General features: G+C 42.0%; 1 protein-coding gene across 3 annotated transcripts in view; it reads left to right on the top strand.

Moving 5' to 3' along the window:
- EPHB1 (EPH receptor B1) overlaps nucleotides 1–19,809 on the top strand; it is a 353,248-nt gene that overhangs the window by 148,575 nt on the left and 184,864 nt on the right. For all 3 annotated transcript variants that reach the window (XR_010791585.1, XM_066598091.1, XM_066598092.1), the window contains exon 3: nucleotides 9,627–10,308. Coding sequence is in view for 2 of the 3 variants with exons in the window: in XM_066598091.1 (XP_066454188.1) it covers nucleotides 9,627–10,308 (682 nt within the window). In the remaining variant the exon portion in view is untranslated. The remainder of the gene's footprint in view (nucleotides 1–9,626; nucleotides 10,309–19,809) is intronic.

Raw genomic sequence — 19,809 nt, 5'->3', positions numbered from 1 at the left:
AAAAATAGTACCGGTAGAATAAGGAACATTTTTTTGTGCAATTTGTTTGGTATTGTCACATCCATAAGGACCCTTATAGTAAATCGAACACACTTTTTATCCTGCACAGAAAACGATCTTTAAAAAAAACTGCCCAAAATGCTTTTTTTTGTTCATTTTGCCTTCAAAAAATAAAAGTGATTAAAATAGCCATATGTATCCCAAATGGTGCCAGCAAAAACTACAGCTCAGGGCGCCCACCCACTGGCGTTTGCGTTTTCCGCGGGAAAAAAACGTTTTCGCCGTGTTTCCCGCGATTTTTCCGCGCGATTTTCGCGGCGTTTTTGCGGCATTTTCGCGGCTTTTCCGTTAATTTCCATTGACATTGATGGGTGCATTAGGAGAAAAATAAGGACACATATGCAACTGACAGTTCCTATGTTAAAAACGCAAACGCAACGCAAAAAAAACGCCAGTGGACAGGAACACATGTTATCTCTATGCCTGTGCAGGAAAAACGCAAAACGCAGGTAAAAAAACGCCAGTGGGTGGGCGCCCTCATCATGCAAAAAACGAGTCCTCACAGAGCTGCATTGATGGAAAAAGAAAAAAAGTTATGGGACTTCCAATGCAGCGACGCCAAAAAAAAAAAAAATATATTTATATATATATTTTATTGCGCAACAGTGGGAAAGGACAAGAAAAATTATAGAATACAAAATATATAGTTTTGGCGTATTGGCGTAAACTCGTAATCATACCAATTTATGCAGCATGATTAACGCTGTGAAAAAAACAAAACAATGGCAGCTTTGAAGGGTTTTTTTTCTTTGCCCTTCACAATAAGGGTGCCCACCCACTGGCATTTTTTTTCACTGCGAAATTCGCAGGTTTTTTTTTTCTGCAGGGGGTCTATGGGACTTGTAATGTAAAAATCGCGATCGCGCGATATCGCGATTTTAGCTTTCCATGTCCCATAGCCCAAAGACCCCTGCAGAAAAAAAAACGCTGCGAATTTCGCAGTAAAAAAACGCTAGTGGGTGGGCACCCTAAATAAATAAAAGTTTTTTAATAGATTATATCTACCAAAAAATGGTAGTAATAAAAACATCAGCTCTTCACACAAAAAAGTTATGGCTTTTGAAAAGTGGAGATGAAACTCCCAAGCAGATCCAAAATAGGCCATGTCACTAAGGCGTTAAGGGCTTGCGCACTCGGGGTCCCTACTGATTTGGTTACAGACATGGAGGCATTGTGTGCTGCTGAATGGAGCACCATGTTCTAACCTACAATCACTAGAGAAGATTTTCTGTGAACCTGGCATGAGATGAAGCATGCCACATTTTCCATCACAGATCCTGGAGATGTGGAAGGGTAGCTCCTCCACTCAGTTTCAGCCATGTGGGGCAGCGATAGGAAGAAGAATTATGGGGAAGGCTGCTCCACATAGTGGAAAGATGCTTAAAATGTTTTATTATAATGCCCTCTGTTTAAGTATGCAACTGACTGGATGAGTGCAATCCGGTGACATGGCAGCACGGTCACTTCAGGAGTCCTACGTGTGTCACCCTACGGAAGTGAGTGCGGCGCATGACTTTGTACAGAGAGGAAGTCTGCTTCTGAGCTCTCTGGACAGAGGAGATTGAATGCTCTACTAGCCTGTGAGAGTCCACCACATCAAGCGCACATTATGGGGTTGCCCTGCCTGCGAGGGAAAATAGTCTGTTACCCAACTGTTGCAGCCAACTAACCGCTGCAGCCGTCGCCTGGATCTGTTGATCCATCGACTAGAAAGCTAGCTTGTGTTTGAGTCTCAGTTGAAAAATTAAAGTTAAGTTTTAGCAGCAAACCAGATTTCGAGGTATGCCTGGATACCCTATTCCTGCGACTGCTGAATTAGGCATCACTCCTGCCACCCGCCCCCCATTGGACTACTTGTACAGAGATATGGTATGGGCCATAGCAGACTAGGTACAGTACAAATCCATAGTATGATAATGTGCGTGGGGCCTAAGTGCTTATACTGGGCTAAAACATACCTGCCATGGGATGACACCGAAAACCGGGTCATGATGAACCCAATATTCAAAAATCATTATTCTAGAAAGTCAATGTGAAAAAGTTGGATTATAGTTAAATGTATTTTATCAGCGATGACATTCAGTTGCTACCAACAGTAGAGAGGATAAATGTCTGCTCGCTAGGGGTCTGGCTGCTGAACCCAAAAACTGTGCCACTGAATGCCTTATGTCAATAGAGTGATAGTGCGCATGCATGTCCACCATTTAATTCCCTTTAGTGGGATGCAGAGTGATGGCCGAGTTCATTAATCTCTGACGGCCTCATAAATGTGAATGGGGAATTGGTTGAGCATGCAGACTGCCACTCCATTCACATGTGGTATTTGGGGGTGATGCTGGGATCACTGGGGCCCCAGTAGTTGAACCCTGAGCGATCAGACATTTACCTCCTGCCCTGTGGATACAGGATAAATGTCTTTGCTGGTATAATCCCTTCAGTTATAACATAGGATGGAAATGAAGTTCACCACCCTACATACAATGTCTGTCTGACCTCTATGGGGTCCGTGGTAATAGGTTCCTCTGCTCATATTGGCCTTGCTTCCCTCCCTCCTGGTGCTCTAGATGGCACTGTATGACAGTGTTATTCATTCCTAAAGGCAATGCCCCATAATAGGGCATGCCATTCATTGGCACATGCCATGACTTTTTTAGTTTGAATCCTCCATATGAACGTACAATAGAGGCCCAGAGAAGCCAATGTGTTCTGTATTACAGTATCGTACAACCTGGAGGTTGGAAACTCCTGGGGAAAAGGACTGTTTAAAGAATGAAAGAACTCATTCAAAAGAATGTTGGCTGTGACACTACATAAATAATGTAGACAATAAGGTTCCTTTATCATAAGTCTTCATATTAGCAGAGGCCTTACCGTAAATAGTCCTGGTTGCATCACGAACACGTAGGAGAATTTAAATTACTTTTTCCATTTAAAAAAAAAAAAAGATCATTGAACAATGAGCTCCTTGTTGTAAATGATAAGAATATAAGTCACTAATGACATCGATGACCATCTAGAGGCATCACAGCCTAGCTGAATGTATTTATATAGGTCAAAGGAACAATTGAAATAATAATTTATGAGTATAATCTCCATAATAATATACTTTTGCTAGTACATTAACACTTCTAATAAACAAGCTGGGACCCACACTGATGTGATGAATTCAGGACACTGCCATTACAGGAAATGACATCATAATTCCAGTTTTATAGGCTGTTGTGAGCGGAAATTTATATATACACTAAACTTTTTTTTTAATGTACTAACTCTCCAGCTGTCAGGAAATGGTGAATTAATGCGGGTTGGCTACAACATACAGAACGACTGGTAATAGAGAAGCTATCTGTATTGTAACGACCGGTGATAGAGAAGCTATCTGTATTGTAACGACTGGTGATAGAGAAGCTATCTGTATTGTAACAACCGGTGATAGAGAAGCTATCTGTATTGTAACGACCGGTGATAGAGAAGCTATCTGTATTGTAACGACTGGTGATAGAGAAGCTATCTGTATTGTAACGACCAGTGATAGAGAAGCTATCTGTATTGTAACGACTGGTGATAGAGAAGCTATCTGTATTGTAACGACTGGTGATAGAGAAGCTATCTGTATTGTAACGACTGGTAATAGAGAAGCTATCTGTATTGTAACGACTGGTGATAGAGAAGCTATCTGTATTGTAACGACTGGTGATAGAGAAGCTATCTGTATTGTAACGACTGGTGATAGAGAAGCTATCTGTATTGTAACGACTGGTGATAGAGAAGCTATCTGTATTGTAACGACTGGTAATAGAGAAGCTATCTGTATTGTAACGACTGGTGATAGAGAAGCTATCTGTATTGTAACGACTGGTGATAGAGAAGCTATCTGTATTGTAACGACCGGTGATAGAGAAGCTATCTGTATTGTAACGACTGGTAACAGAGAAGCTATCTGTATTGTAACGACCGGTGATAGAGAAGCTATCTGTATTGTAACGACTGGTGATAGAGAAGCTATCTGTATTGTAACGACTGGTAATAGAGAAGCTATCTGTATTGTAACGACTGGTGATAGAGAAGCTATCTGTATTGTAACGACTGGTAATAGAGAAGCTATCTGTACTGTAACGACTGGTGATAGAGAAGCTATCTGTATTGTAACGACCGGTGATAGAGAAGCTATCTGTATTGTAACGACTGGTGATAGAGAAGCTATCTGTATTGTAAGAATGGTTGGAAATTATAATAAGGTTAAATGTTTATGACTAGTGTTAAGTTAAAAATTTGGTTTGGCAGAAACTCAGACCGAGCTTTTACCCAAAACAGGGTTCTATTGGCTTGGTTCACTCAACACTAGTCCTGAACACTGGTGCATAACACTGTCTAAGGTCTCCTTTACATGGCGTCTTTGCATGCACAACATTTGGACGTGTAATACTCAGAGAAAAGAACCCATTGATTTCAATGGGTTAATTCTCACTACCTTTTTTTGTATGTGTGCCAAAAAACGCATTATGCTCAACTTTTGTGTGCATTTGCGCACAAAAAGTTCCAATGGGATGCGCAATACACAATATTCCGCGCAATTCTGTGAGAAAATAAGCACATCAAGAACTTATTTAAATCGGGACGTGGTAGTGTCCCATGTGCAAAAAAGATATCCTGCAAGCACAAAAAGTACAGTAAAATACGCCGATGCACAAGAAAACATGACTCCTAGTTCAAATATATTGAGTCATGTGTAATTGCGCATTCATTCGTGTGAACGAGCCCTAAGAACCGTAACAGCCCTGAATAACACTCTGAGGGCGCCCACCGACTGGCGATTTTTTTTTTCTTTGTGTTTTGTGTTTTTTCTGCAGAGCAATTAGAATTGAATGTACTCCTGTCCACTGGCGTTTTGCGTTGCGTTGCGTTGCGTTTTTTTAACATAGGAACTGTCAGTTGCATATGTGTCCTTATTTTTCTCCTAATGCACCCATGAAAGTCAATGGAAATTAATGGAAAAGCCGCGAAAACGCGGCAAAAAACGCCGTGAAAAACGCGCGAAAACGCGGCGTTTTTCACGCATGAAAATCGCAAACGCCAGTGGGTGGGCGCCCTGAAAGTGTTATACTGGGCTTTTATGGCTTTAAGACAGTGTTATTCCAGTTTTAGCGATTTTGGTTAACTTTCAGTATGGTTCGCACACATTCGGACTGCACAAACCTTTGGCAGAAGTTTGGCGAACCTGTTGAATTGAACTTTTTACAAGTTCACTTATCACTACTGGGTGAAAATCACTAATGGCAGCTGTTAGAGGGCACATAAGGATTGGGGAATTGCCACTTATTTTCTACAGACCATTAATGGCATTTTCTCTCTTGTCCCTTTTACTTATGTGTAAGACTGGTTTCACACAAGCATAATATGGGAGCATTTATGGCTCCATAATATGGGTGGGTTTTCCGGCTCAACTCCTCTAGTGACCCCATCTCAAAGCATCATAGATCCGTATGATGCTTTGAGTTGAGCTCCGTAAACTTACAGTCAGGCTGGGACCCTTGCCTGTATTATAGGCACATAAACGTGTCTGGAACACACTTGTGTGACGCCACCCTTAGGCCTCTGTTCCACAAGCATTTTATCATGGCTATTTTGCTGTGATAAAACGGCGGCCAAAAATCGCGACCATCTGAAGCATTGGATTCCAATGTATTCATTCACATGGGCGATTATTAGCTGCGTAAAATGCCCAGCTGACGAAGATAGAACATCGGTGGCCAAATATGCCAGCCGATGTCTTGACGCAGCCGGAAAAGATAGGTCTTGCCCTATCTTTCGGCCGCGATCAACTGGCAGCTCCCATAGGCTTCTGTGGGAGCTGCCGGCAAAAGGAGGGGAAGGGAGTTGAGCAGCAGCTAGTGCTGCTAAACTATCTCAGCTAGCTCTATTTAAATAATAGAAGCCATGCTGAGCATTTATGCCGGCCAAAGAAATCCCAGGCTGTGGCGTCTATATGCCATGTCAATGGTCAAGAAAATGCTAAATTTAGCCATAACTTGGTCACGGCTTTCTCCCATGCATGCGTTTTTTGGCAACAATGTGGCAGGCTGAAAAATGCATTGCCCATGTGAAAGAGGCCTTAGTGTCAATCTTCATGGTATTTTTTCATAGTAAAAAACAGCTGATCCAGTCCATATAATAGTATTTGAAACTACTTTGTAGCGTGCAACCAGTCATCGACTGTGAATCCCATCAACATGCGTTATATTCAGTGAAAAATACTGTCTGTAATGTGTATAGCCAGCTTTAAAAGGCTTGTCTCATCACAGACCAACAGGGGTAGCAGGGTGTGGTTCCTCTTGGAATACAACTGATTTTGCCAGGGAAGTCTCAATTAGCAAGGAAATGTAGTATTTCATAGTGAATATTCAGATAGCCCGAGTCCAGCAGACTCCTTGACCATTGCTCTCCTCCCTAGCTCATTGGGGTGGTGGTGGTGGGAGCCCTGATGAGCTTCCATAATGGGACAAGCTCTTTAAGCAATTAAATCTGAAACAAAGATAGCATTTAGTTTTAGTTTAAGCATTTGCATCATAATTTTCATCTTAATCAATAAATGCAGAAGACTTGTGAATGGGGCAAGTAGTACAGTAATGGGAATTCAGTTTCTGATGGATTATAGAGGGTTTGCGGCATGTTAGTATTGGTTGTGCATTACAAAACGTCTATAATAAATGATAGGGCTAATTGGTGACCATCTGATTCTTTACCAGATGTGTTATAAAGCCAAGTGCTCCATTTTCGGCATAGTTTAATGTCCATTATTATGATTCTTGGCACTTTGGTTTTCAGTGAGTGTAAGCACTACCGTCGGTAGGAGTGAAAGCTTCCGCCACTGCCTCTCCACACGCACCTTATCCTCTTTCATCTCCTGTTTATCAGAACAATAACATTGCTTTTTAAGATGGAGTTTTAATTAGTTGCTGCGGTGACTTCCTCCCCGGAGCTTGCAGAGCGCAAATTTCTAAAGTGCCATGAAGTGCTATCCAGCCAAATTAATCTTTGTGATTAATATCACTTACCTTTTGTGATGCAAGAGTAGCAGAAATGTAGATAATGAGCCAGGAGTAGACAAGATGATGCTTAGTGGGGGATCTGTTTTATGCAAAAGATAAAAATGTATAGTTCTCCGAAGACCCGTTATGCTGCGAGGAGCAGAAAGCTGCAGAAGGAGAATTCTCCATAGAGATAAAATGCAGAGCGCTCCCAGACTAGTGCGGGCACAAGGTAATTTTACATGCAAATAGTTACGGTTTGTGCTTCCCTGGCTGCTGTTTTACTTGACGCTTTTAAAAACCTCAGACTCCATTTTAATATGGCATACTTATGTATTCAGAAAAACCATCTGTCTGATATAGCATTACTGAATTATTTTGCGGTAGCGGGTTACGCTTTGGATCGACTTCCTTTTACATAAAGTCATTCTCCATCATGTATGCCCTGAGCCAACATCCTTCATTTATTTACAATACAAAACACTTGGCGGGCACTGGAGTTTGATACAATAGTACCTTGGGCTACTTGGCAATTTCAAGGTACTGTCGCTTTAAGATAAGGGAAATGGAGCTGCCAATGAAGTAGTTAGAGGACAAAAGCTGCAGGGATTTCGTGTGGGCCGGATTAGGAGAAGGTTCTTGTTCGTGAGGTCAGCTATAGCTTGGCTTCCTGCCATGTACAGCTTGGCCCACCTGCCCGGAATCAAAATACTTGAGGTTCTTTCGCTGTTAAAGTTGGCAAGTTACAGTAAAATCCATTGAATTAAAGCATTTTCTTGATCTTGTAAGTCCCAGGTAGCATTGGTAAGCAAAAATGAAAGTATATTCAGCACATGGTCACTGGTAACTCTGAAGAGGGAGAATGAAGTTGTAATACTTATGCATCTGATAGGGGGCTCATCTAGGCCGAATCCCCAATGTTACGTCCAAACCTCCCCCTAATTGATTGACGGTTGATGGCTCCAGCTCCCGGCTGGAGATGCCATGTGTCCAAAGACCAGACTAGGCGCATGCACATAGATGTTGGACATGTTACTGCTCATGCACATAGTACAGTTTGCTAATTTGCATGACTGGGATCATGGAAGGACTGACAGAAAAAAGAGGGGTATGTTGCTGCGTCTATTTGTATCACCCATCTGTGGGCACAATTAGTTTGCAAGGTCTAAAAATGGTGACGGGCATCCCTTAAAGAGACTGTCACCATCGTTTTGCACCCCTCTCTAAGGGCAGCCCGAGGTAGTGACTGTCACACTGATTATATCTGTGGTGTGGATCTGAGCAGTAGTTTTGGAGAAACTTGCATTTTAGCAATAGCATTGCATATGTAGAGTACTACTGGAAGTAGTCCTGGATACTCATGAGCTGTAGGCCAGTCCAGGCCACCCCGCCCTCCACCCACTGATTGACTGCTGTCTGCCTATAACTGTCCATAGTGGGAGAGCTGCTGATCATTGGCTGGAGGGTGGGAAGGGTATCACTTGCCTGCAGCTCATGAATATGCAGGACTAATTTTGTGACTGACTGATACAAATAAAATGCAAGTTTCTCCCAAACTACTGTGCAGATCCATACAGCAGACCACTGTAATAGGCATGACAGGCAATATTTTATGGTGCTCTCAGTGAGGGCTGCGAAAAGATGGCAACCGAGTAGGAATATAGTACTTTCCATGATCTATGCCACTGTACATCTTAGTACCACATAGGGTGACATGGTATGTGGCAGGATGATCACAAGGTCATTATTTTGGGTAGTAAGATAACATGACATTGTACCTCAAATTGTAAGACATTTTCTAAAACCGTTTGCACTAAATGGTCCCGCACCGACAGTTGCTTTGTTAAAAACTTCATCTGTATTCCAAATGCGGTAAAAATAAGAAGCAGGAGACAGATATGTAGAGATGAGCAAGCATACTCGCTAAGGACAATTGTTCGATCGAGCATTGTCCTTAGTGAGTATCTCCCTGCTCGAAAGAAAAGGTTTGGGTGCTGGCGCGGGTGACAGGTGAGTTGCGGCAGTGAGCAGGTGGGAGCGGGGGGGGGGGGGGAGAGGGAGAGAGAGATCTCCCCTCCGTTCCTCCCCGCTCTCCCCAGCCGTTCCCCGCCCGCCGCCGGCAGCCGAATCTTTTCTTCTGGGCAGGCAGGTACTCGCTAAGGGCAATGCTCGTGCGAGTAATTGCACTTAGTAAGTATGCTCGCTCATCTCTAATGCTATGCATTTCGGAAAAATGGCCTTCACACATGCTGTGAAGAAGGATATTTTTCCGAAACGCGTAGCATATCTGTCTACTGGTACTTTTTACCGCATACATGTGTTTTAAACATTTGGAATAAAAATTGAGTTTTTAACAAAGCAGCTGGCGGTGGTGGACCTTTTTTGTGCAAACTGCTTGGGACTCAGATTGCTGTCCGTGCATGCCTTTAGCTTGGAGTGTGGATTCAGTTGAGCGGTTTTGTTTTTGGATCTTCTAAAACAGGGCATACATATATTTTTTGAAATATATACTATAATTTTAATATTCTTTTCTTGCAGTGGGAAGAAGTAAGTGGCTACGATGAAAACCTCAACACAATTCGCACATATCAAGTGTGTAACGTCTTTGGGCCTAACCAAAACAACTGGCTCCGCACCACCTTTATCCCAAGACGAAATGCCCAACGCGTCTACGTGGAAATGCGTTTCACTGTGCGGGACTGTAGTAGTCTCCCTAATGTGCCAGGCTCTTGTAAAGAGACTTTTAACTTGTATTACTATGAGACAGACTCTCATGTTGCCAATAAAGACTCTGCCTTTTGGAACGATGCCCCTTATCTTAAAGTGGATACCATAGCTGCCGACGAAAGTTTCTCACAAGTAGACTTTGGTGGGAGACTGATGAAGGTGAACACAGAGATTCGTAGTTTTGGCCCATTGACTCGTAGTGGCTTCTATTTAGCCTTCCAGGATTATGGAGCATGCATGTCGCTCCTCTCCGTCCGTGTCTTCTTCAAAAAGTGCCCTAGTGTGGTTCAGAATTTTGCAGTCTTCCCTGAAACCATGACTGGAGCAGAAAGCACATCACTGGTGATATCACGAGGGACTTGTATCCCGAATGCAGAGGAGGTGGATGTACATATTAAACTCTACTGCAATGGAGATGGGGAGTGGATGGTCCCTATAGGAAGATGCACTTGCAAAGCTGGATATGAGCCTGAGAACCATACCGTCTGTAAAGGTAAGATCTCAACTCTTTGTCATGAACTTCTAAAGATACTCTTTTTATAATATATAGAGTTCATATTAATGCTGCTTCTTCCGAGTTTCAAAGAATACCTTGTTTAGGTATCTTTAGTCTGTCAAGTTTTACCAAAAAGTGGTCACCGCAAAGGTCACTAAAGAAGATTGTGACTTCCCTGAATGCTCTCGGTGCTCGAAGCCAGACACAAAGAACAGATGTTACATACTATAAGCCACAACTATCTGGGCAAAGGCTGTAAGGACTCAAGCAGAGCTATGTACAGTTTGTAAGTTCAGCTATATGACACTTGTCATGAGCGCTATCGAAAATCTCAGGAAATGCTTTTAGAACATTTTTAATTACTTGCGCGACTTGTATTGTAGGCAGTTATTCTAAGAAAATAGTAAATGGCCTCAAGTTCAGCTTCCACCTTCTGTCAGCAATTACTGCATGTAGATCCCTCTAATATGTTTCCATAGCATCGAAAGAACTAAGGTGACATGTTTGTCGTCTGCACGTTAAGGTTGGTTTCACATGAGTATATTACAGGTGCATTTATTTGCCCTTGATAGGGATGAGTATCCTGGCCCGACTGTAGATATCCTGACCCAGACTCTAGGCATCGTAAGAGTCTAGTTTGGGTCAGGACACCAACAGTAGGTTGGGACACTCGTCCATATTTCAGCCCATAAATGCACCCATGTGAAACTGACCTAAGTTGTAGTCTTTTTTTCCTTTAGGCAAGCTGTATTACCTTTGTGTATTTACACAAGAGAGATCTGAAGATATGCAAGGCCACAATCGCACATTTATCTACAATACTGCACAAGTAATTCCCTGCAATGGGGAAATGCAATGAGGAAACAGTCACAAGGAGTGGAAGGCCAAAACGGCTTCAGTCTAAGAAAGGGTTGTTCAGATGGAGCTCCAGTAATGTTTTGAGCAAGCTTGGATGGGGGGCTCACAAGGGTGACCACACGTCATGTTGGGAACAGGTGTCAGATGATCAGCCATGATGGAGACTCAAAACAAATGCTCAAACGTAACTTTGCAGTGAACACTCACAGGTAGCTTGATTTTGGCCACAAAGGCCATGTGTCATCAGAGTGGGTCATGTGCCACCAGGTTAGGCTTCTCCAGGTGAGACAGCTGAATCCAAGCTCTCACGTCCTAGTCAGACAGGAGTGCAGTAACAAGCATGCCTTTCTTCAGTGCTCAATCAATCTTTGTCCATTGGGTACTTCAGGAGGCTTTACTCAGCACAGACGACTCCCCGACACGTCTTACTCTCTCTCTTTGGCTCTACAATGCCTAACATAGGAGGGGCACATGTAGCATATAAATCATAAAGTTGCTAAGATATTAACTAAAACAACATTTAGCCACTAGGTGGCAACCTTCTCCTACTTATGCTACTTAGGGGATTTAAAAGTTCAACTAGTAACACAGCATGTAGGCGGGCTACCCCTCTACAGTTGCATCATGTCAGAGATATATATGTGTGAGATAACATGCTTTGACTGCAGAAGGTTGTGATGTTGCCATGTGATGGCTTAGCATCCCATTTCAGCGTCTGCTTCCAGCCTTGCCCAGAGGTGTACATTTTAAATTAATTCAATCTAATATACAGTAATTAAACTCTAAAAGTGATGTAGCGAAATAACCACTTATTAGAGAGACCCATCTTGGATTTCCTTCAGCATCGCTGCAATCTGTTGTGACACAAATTCTGCTAAGTGTTAAAATCATTCTGCAGGACTATTGATACATTAGAACAGAAAAGCTTCTTGTACTTGCCGGATATTAGATGGAGCTACAGAATATATGAAGCAGCAGACATGAAGGTTTCATCAATTCATGCTGCTTGAACCAAATTTTGGTGCAACATATCTGGATCCTTGTGACCGGGCAGTATGTTTCAACTGCTCAGTAATCCAATTTTTGCTTTCTTTCGCCCACTGCAGTCTTGCCTTTCTGTTTCTCCTAGAAACTAATGGCGCTAGAAACGGTCATGTATTGTCATAGTCCATCCATGCTAAGGAAAAACAAGATGTGTTTTTGCACACATTACTTGGAACAGTGTAATATTTAGCTGCAACCTGCTTGACTGTACACCGCCTGTTTTCTGAACAATTCTTGACATCCTCCTCTGACCCCTTTTGTCGACAAGTTGTTTAAATCCACAATATTTGTATGTTTTTTCTTGACCACCCCATTCTCTTTATACTCTCCAGGGGAAAACCCCAAAGGTTGGCAATGTATGAAATCCTGGCCCTGGCTAGTCTCACACCGATGACTAAACCTTGCTTAAAGGCACTCAGATCACCTGATCCCATTTTAATGTGGATTTACAATGAAAATGATCCACAGAAAACTTGTTCACTTAATAATATGGTGCACTTTGGGGACAAGTGTCTAATTTCCATACAAGGAAGCTCCAATTGTGAAAAGGACCAGTGTCTCTAATAAAGTGGTTATTCAGTTTACTTTGTCTAAATATTCATGTTGCCCCTTTAAGTAGTGGAATTTGGCCATTTGGTTATTAAGGCTGTGGGTCCAAGACATTGTGCCAATAGGAGATAATAAATGGCGAACAGAAAAAAGGGGGTCTGTGGCGCAATCATAATTAGTAGTATAAGTAAATTCAGACAAATATTCGATAGTCACAGAGAGAGGGTCCATCAGCATACGGCAATGATCCGACATGTGCCCAGCCTCTCGGAGTATCACACATACCGACCTGTAGTGGCATATTTATTTCTATGCGCAGCGGCGATCATATACAAATACTTATTTATAAGGGTTCTGCACTCAAGCCTTAATCAAGCCAAGGTCTCACCTCGTTCTTAACCTCTTGGGACAAGAGGAAAAAAGTGCTTTTCCATCTATAATCCTGTCCGCTGCAGTGTGAATTCAGCATAATGCAAAGTGGTTCTTTATTTTCGTGTTAAATGCACCCTGGCCTTTTGGGAAAAAACAGCCAATTACTCATTCAGAGGATTAAAGAGTAGCATAAAATGGTGAGAAAGCATTTAGACAAGGTCAATACAACAGCTTCCAAGTTGCTGATGAAAGACAGGCTGGCCCATGTTTACTAAGTAGTACAATTATGTGAGAGGGATGGCATAGATGGAATCATATGGTATATGATGGGGTCATTTACTGGCCCCCTTTTAAGTCCGTTCATCCTAATATATTGCTAAGGGCTTTTACCCACTAGCGTTTTTTTTTTTAACGCTGCGATATTGTTGCGTTTTTTTTAAATAAAAATCGCAAGTATGCGCTTCTGTGATTTTTATGCGATTTTAAAAAAAAAAAAACGCTATTGGGTAAAAGCCCTAAGGGTAGTAGAAGTACTGAAATGCATGAAATGGCAGCTTCACAAAAGAAATGGCCTACGCAAAGACATATTTTTGGTGGCAGACGTCACCAAGTTGGGTGGGATCTCCTGACAATTGTCTATAGTGGTCGTCAGTTGTCGTCTGGAGGAAAAGGATCTGACTGATTGGAATTTACCTTCTTAAAGGGATTTTCCCATCTCTGCCTTTCATAGCTGAGATTGAAAACCGCAGCCATGAGTGACGCCCATCCAGCTGAAGCCTACGGAGAAAGCTGAGCACTTAGCGCAGCGCTGTTTCCATACCTCTTGTTGAAGTGAATGAGATCTATGGAAACAGCGATGCACTAAGCGCTCGGCTCTTTCCATCAAGTGGTCGGAGTAGAGTTTTAGGGTTTTGTCATCTTGATCATGAAAAGCTGAGATGAGAATACTCCTTTTAATAATATTATTTCTCCTTAAAGAAAACCTGTTTACAAACACAAGGTAATAAAATATTCACTTAAAGGGGTTGTTTAGATGATTTTTTCAAACTCGATCCAAATCTGTTAAAACAGTAAAATCAGCTGTATTCACCCTGCCATACTCTTGGTCTTTGTTTTGGAATAGCTACACCTCAATGCTGCAGCCAATCAGAGGCAGCAGCAGCCAAATGCTTCCTGCTGGCATCACCGCTCAGATATTGGGAGCCACGATGGCCAGAGAATGGTGCCTGATCGCTGCTGCTTCTGATTGGCTGCAGTGGTCAAGTGATAGCTGTTCCTAAACAAAGACCGGGAGGACCTTGGGGCTGGATCGCTGGGGTAAAAATGACTAAGTGTGATTGGTTTCATTGTTTTAACAGATTCTGTTTTTTTTTTTTGTTTTTGTTTTTTTAAATCACATGGCACCCAGACAACCCCTTTAATAGATTTGGGTCTTCCATTCAGGACCTTCATCTCTTACCTGGAGCAGAGAGTGAATACAAAGAGCATCTCTTCCTCTGGAGGACCAAAGCTGTTCATCCCATAGTTCTTCATTTGTCCTGTGGAGGCACTGAAGGGAAACGGAATACTTGGTATCAGATTTACCTACAGATTATGGCTAATTTCTAGTGGTTCGCATGCAGGACACCCTGAGATAAGCTTATTACTAGTGGATTGTCCAAAATACACAATCCCTTTAAGATAAGCAATGACAGAAGATATCTGCTTTTCCATTGCTGTATTGAAAAACATACACTCCTAAATAGGGCTGATAAGCTGTTGGCCAAAACTATGATTTGACTAACAGCTATCTGAAGTGTCCCTTTATGACACTCCAAAATGTGTGGAAGTATTCAATGTGACATTAGCACCCACTGTGTACATTGCAAGCACCCACAGGGCACTATCACATGCTAGCTGTAGGCATACTGACTGTTCTTCTCTAATTGGCAGTCTCCTATAGAGTCCCACTGCTGTGCTACAAAACCCATTATGATCTGACATTTAGAAACTGACTCACTATTCCTATGTGCCGTCCGTTCTGTATGGATTGTGAGCTTGTGTAGGACTACAATATATACAATTACATGTATTTACACCTACTATATTTAGCATAATTTATCTGCAATGCCGCACCTTCCTGTCATCTAGCAATAGTACATACCGAAATACCAGGATACTGATGTGAATAAATAAACAGTCTATTAAAAGGTAATAAAGCCCATAGACTATTCAAAAAACAGATATTATAAGAGATATAGAAGCAGCATCACTTATGCATGATGGTAACATTTTCTGTTAAGCCCCATTTACACACAAAGATGATCGCTCAAAATTCGCTCAAAAGACAGTTTGAGTGACCATTTTGAGCAATGATTTTGCATAGCTACTCTACTAAGGGGCACTAATGCCTATTCATAGCTTATTAGCTTCATTTGCATTTAAATGAAGGTCCCTTCGCTGTATGCAGATAACAACAGGTGGCCTGTTATCTTCATACAACTCCATTGTCCTCCTGCGGGACAGCAGCTGAAAACAATCTTATCAGTGCTTCAGTGGAAAACCACAGTATGCGGTCTCTGCTATCAGCTGGCCGACCGAACAATGGTTTTTATGCTGAACTAAAAATCATCGTTTGGCCAAAAAGTTAACAATGATAGCATTTACACGCAACGATTATTGCTCAAAAGGCATTGTTTGACCGAATTTTGAGTGATAATCGTTGTGTGTAAATGGGCCACACTGCCCTGTTTTATAGGACGTGTGGCTTTGTTAATTTAATTCCATAAGGGTGAACACCCACTGGCGATCCGACTTCCCTGTGATGCGAGAGTGAGTGAAAACGCATGATAATGAAACCAATGATTTTCATTTGCGATGTTTTTACTGTAACCTCGCATCGCAAAAAATAATCCTGACACAGCTGTGACAGCTATGGCAGGGGATTCCTTCATCCTTCATTCCTTCATCCCCGAAGGTATCCTCTGCCACAGCTGTCACAGCTGTGCCAGAAGTCTGTGATGCCATCCCATTTCTTTTAATGCAGCGATGATTATCAGGGAAGGGCTTGAAATATAAGTCCTTCCCTGAAAATCATGGCTGGCTGTAAAAAAAAAAGATTAACTCACCTAGAAGAGCCATCTGGCTCTTTTCTCCCACCCTGGAAGTCTTCTTCTGTGTTCTGGAGGTCAGGGATTGAAAAATCCCCAGCCAGCGCCCAGTTGTCATTAAATGACAGCTGAGTGCTGCCTCTGATTGGCTAAGGCCCTTCGACGAAAATCATCACTGCAAACCCACTGCTTTCAATGAGACTGCAGCAGTGCCCGCCCCATTGAAGGAAATGGGATAGCATCACAGACTTCTGTGGCAGAGGATTCCTTCATCCTCGCGGTCCCTGCAGGGATGATGGAATCCCCTGCCATAGCTGTGACAGCTGTCAGTGGAGCTCAATGTATTCTCTATGTTTTCAATGGGGCTGGCGCTGCTGCCGCTGGCCCCATTGATAACAATGGGCGATATCGCCCATTCTTCCTTGCGATGCGAGGTTACAGTGAAAACATCGCAAATGAGAATGAAACCATTGAAAATCATTGGTTTCATTATCATGGGTTTTCGCTCACTCTCGCATCGCAAGGATAATGGATTGCCAGTGGGTGTTCACCCTAAAGATGTAGCTCCCACCCCCCCCCTTTTACATTTCTCCTCCCCAGTTTTAAAAAATCATAACTAATAATTATTTTTCCATCATTATAACTGACTGAGGTCTTGTTTTTGTCAGGCTGCTTGTATTATTAAATGGTACTACTTAACTATTTAATGTACTGAAATACTTTTAAAAATTGCTAAATTGAGTGAAATGCAAGAAAATTCAAATCTGACATCTTTTCTGGGGGGTGGATTTATTTTTACAGTGTACAAACTGCTGCCAAAACAACACAATAACGTTATTCTGTGGGTCTGTACAATTATGATGATACCAAATTTGTGTTGCCTTTTTTTGCTGTACTACTTTAACCCTTTGCAATCCAATTTTGGATTCAGGGTTTCCTAGGGGGCTGTCTCTTTCTGCCATTATACAATGGCTCCATCTGCTGGCTAGAGCCAGTACTGCGGTATGAGACATGCTGGAGAGGCCCCTGACAACAGAGCGGCCAGTACTGTACAGTAAGAATACCCTACCGGATGTCTTCCAACATCAGAGCTGTGCAGCCTTCAATCAGAATGTCTTTAGATGTCAGACAGTGGATTGGAAAGGGTTAAAAAATATATATCTTTAAAAATGATTTGCTCTTAATTTTTTCGGCGATGTGGTTGTGTGAGGTCTCATTTTTTGCTGGACGACCCGTGATTCCTTTTGGTACCATTGTGGAATACATATGTCTTATTGATCACTTTTTATAAAATTATTTCTTGGAAATGGGGCAACCAAAGGGTGCAATTCTAGCATTGTGTATTTTTTTCTGACGAAATTCACCATATAGGATAAATAAGTTATTTGATAGGTTGGACGTTTATGGACACTACAATAAAATATGGTTTTATTTGTTTGTTTTGACTTTTTTATTATTAATATGGGAAAATGATTTTTTTCAAACCTTTATTTTCCTTTATTTTTTTATAATAAAACTTTTTTAACTTATTCTTCCGTTTTCACTTATTTCTCCTTTTTTCAGTCTCCCTCTTGGACTTGAATTTGGGATTGTTTGAACACATCATATACTGCAATATTTCAGTATTGCAGTATATGATATTTCTGCAGGCATTCTTTTAAAGTGGACTGCAGACCTGTCTTAACCCTTTCCAATCCACTGTCTGACCTCTGAATACATTCTGATTTTAGGCTGTACAGCTCCGATGTTGGAAGACATCCGTCGGGGTTCTCTTACTGTATATTGCCAGCCTCTCTGCTGTCTGAGCCTATCCAACGTGTCACCTCATGCAGTACTGGCTTTAGCTAGTATATAGCACTGTTGTATAACTGCAGAATAAGAGTAAGCTTCCTAGGAAAACCAGGATACAAATTGGATTGGAAAGGCTTAATAGGCAGAAATACATAACGGCCATGGGGGCTTTCTGAAGGCCCCCAGATGCCATGACACCCAGATGGCACCTCACAATCTCATTGTAGGTGGCTGTTCAGGACTCACAAACACTGAGTGGGGCACTTAAATGCTGCTGTCAAAATTGACAGCAGCATTTAAAGAGTTGACAGCCACAATTGGCATGACCGTTGATCACGACAGTAGCAGCTGGGTGTCAGCTGTCAGTCGTCTCACACTGGCCACACATGGAGCAGGCTCAGCTCCTGGTCCCATTCTATAAAAACCCTGTGCACCCAGAATGTACATATACGTCCTGGGGTGCTAAGGTGTTAAATCAGTTTCCTGAATAGAATTCCTGAATTACAGTAAAGACTGTCACAGCAGTAGAGCAGTAGGAAGCTGGAGTCAGAAGATAACTAGCTATGGAAATCAAGATGGCAAAATCAGACAGGAACATGGTTGGTGGTAGTTGACACCTTCGGAAACCAATATTGGTAAGACTAGGGTAACTCCGAAAAGGCTGAACTGAATATTAAAAGGCTTCCAAGGATTTTTTTTATTTCTGTATTGTTTACAGAGGGATTTATTTAGTTCAATCATATTAGTAGCACAACGGGTTGCATAATTTTGATTGCACAAATCTTAGCATTTTGAGCATTGCAATATCTGTGCCAGGTCTGAGCAAACCAATCTAAGTGCTTTTAATCCATGAGAGTAGTTGGCAGTGGGAAAATATGTTAAGCAGTGAATATATTTGGCTAAATCCAGGATTATCTTTTTTTATAGCCTACTCAGGGATAAACGGCTTGCTTTAGGAATTCTACAGAGAAGAAACTTTTTCAACCCATAGAAATAATTGGACAGAACAAGACGACATCAAAGAGATGGAGGGTTGTGTAATATATTTTTGTGCTGTGATCATATAATATTACTGTAATGTAACACTGCACTGTAAGGGGCAACAAGTCAGGGGAGACAATAACAAGTGTCTTCCCTGCACTACACATAAGATGGATTTCAGATACTGGCAAGAGGAAGAGATCTCAGCAGGTCTACCGGCACTCAATGCCGAAAACAACATGACATGATCATAATAAGAATAAACACTACAAAGGTTCTGCCACACTGCCTCAGCGATGTCCGATCCCGGGCCCGGTGGAGTGTACTGCATGCTGAGCTCTCATAACGATGGTGTCAGTAGGGAGGTTATTAAAAATTGATTAATTTCTCGGCAAGAAAGCTGAACCTGCAATAGGTCTTGGATTAGAGAATGAAGTCTGGTCTGTGGTTTATTGTGCATGGCCGTTGTCACTTCAGATTACTGACAGAGCTGAAGATGGGACGGTGAATTAGTGTACATTCCATTGCTATATTGTAGCCTCTAAAACCCTAGGTGATGAGTGATAGTCTCATTAAATCATTAGAATAGGTCAGAAAATATCAGAGTGTTTGGGGTTCAAGTGAGCGATGACATTCACTAAAGATGAGCTCTGTCCTTACAAAGAGGGCGGAAACATGAATGTCCGCTATGTAAAGCCATAATGTTATAACAGTTTTGCTGATGCAGATACCCAAGGCAGGCTCTAAGATTACATGGGAACTTGGGTAACAGAATCATTGTGGGCCCACTTAGTAATTTATAAGCCCCATTGTG

This window comes from Eleutherodactylus coqui, chromosome 1 (assembly GCF_035609145.1).
Source record: "Eleutherodactylus coqui strain aEleCoq1 chromosome 1, aEleCoq1.hap1, whole genome shotgun sequence".
Taxonomy (NCBI): domain Eukaryota; kingdom Metazoa; phylum Chordata; class Amphibia; order Anura; family Eleutherodactylidae; genus Eleutherodactylus; species Eleutherodactylus coqui.
This window is presented reverse-complemented; position numbering and strand designations above follow the sequence as displayed.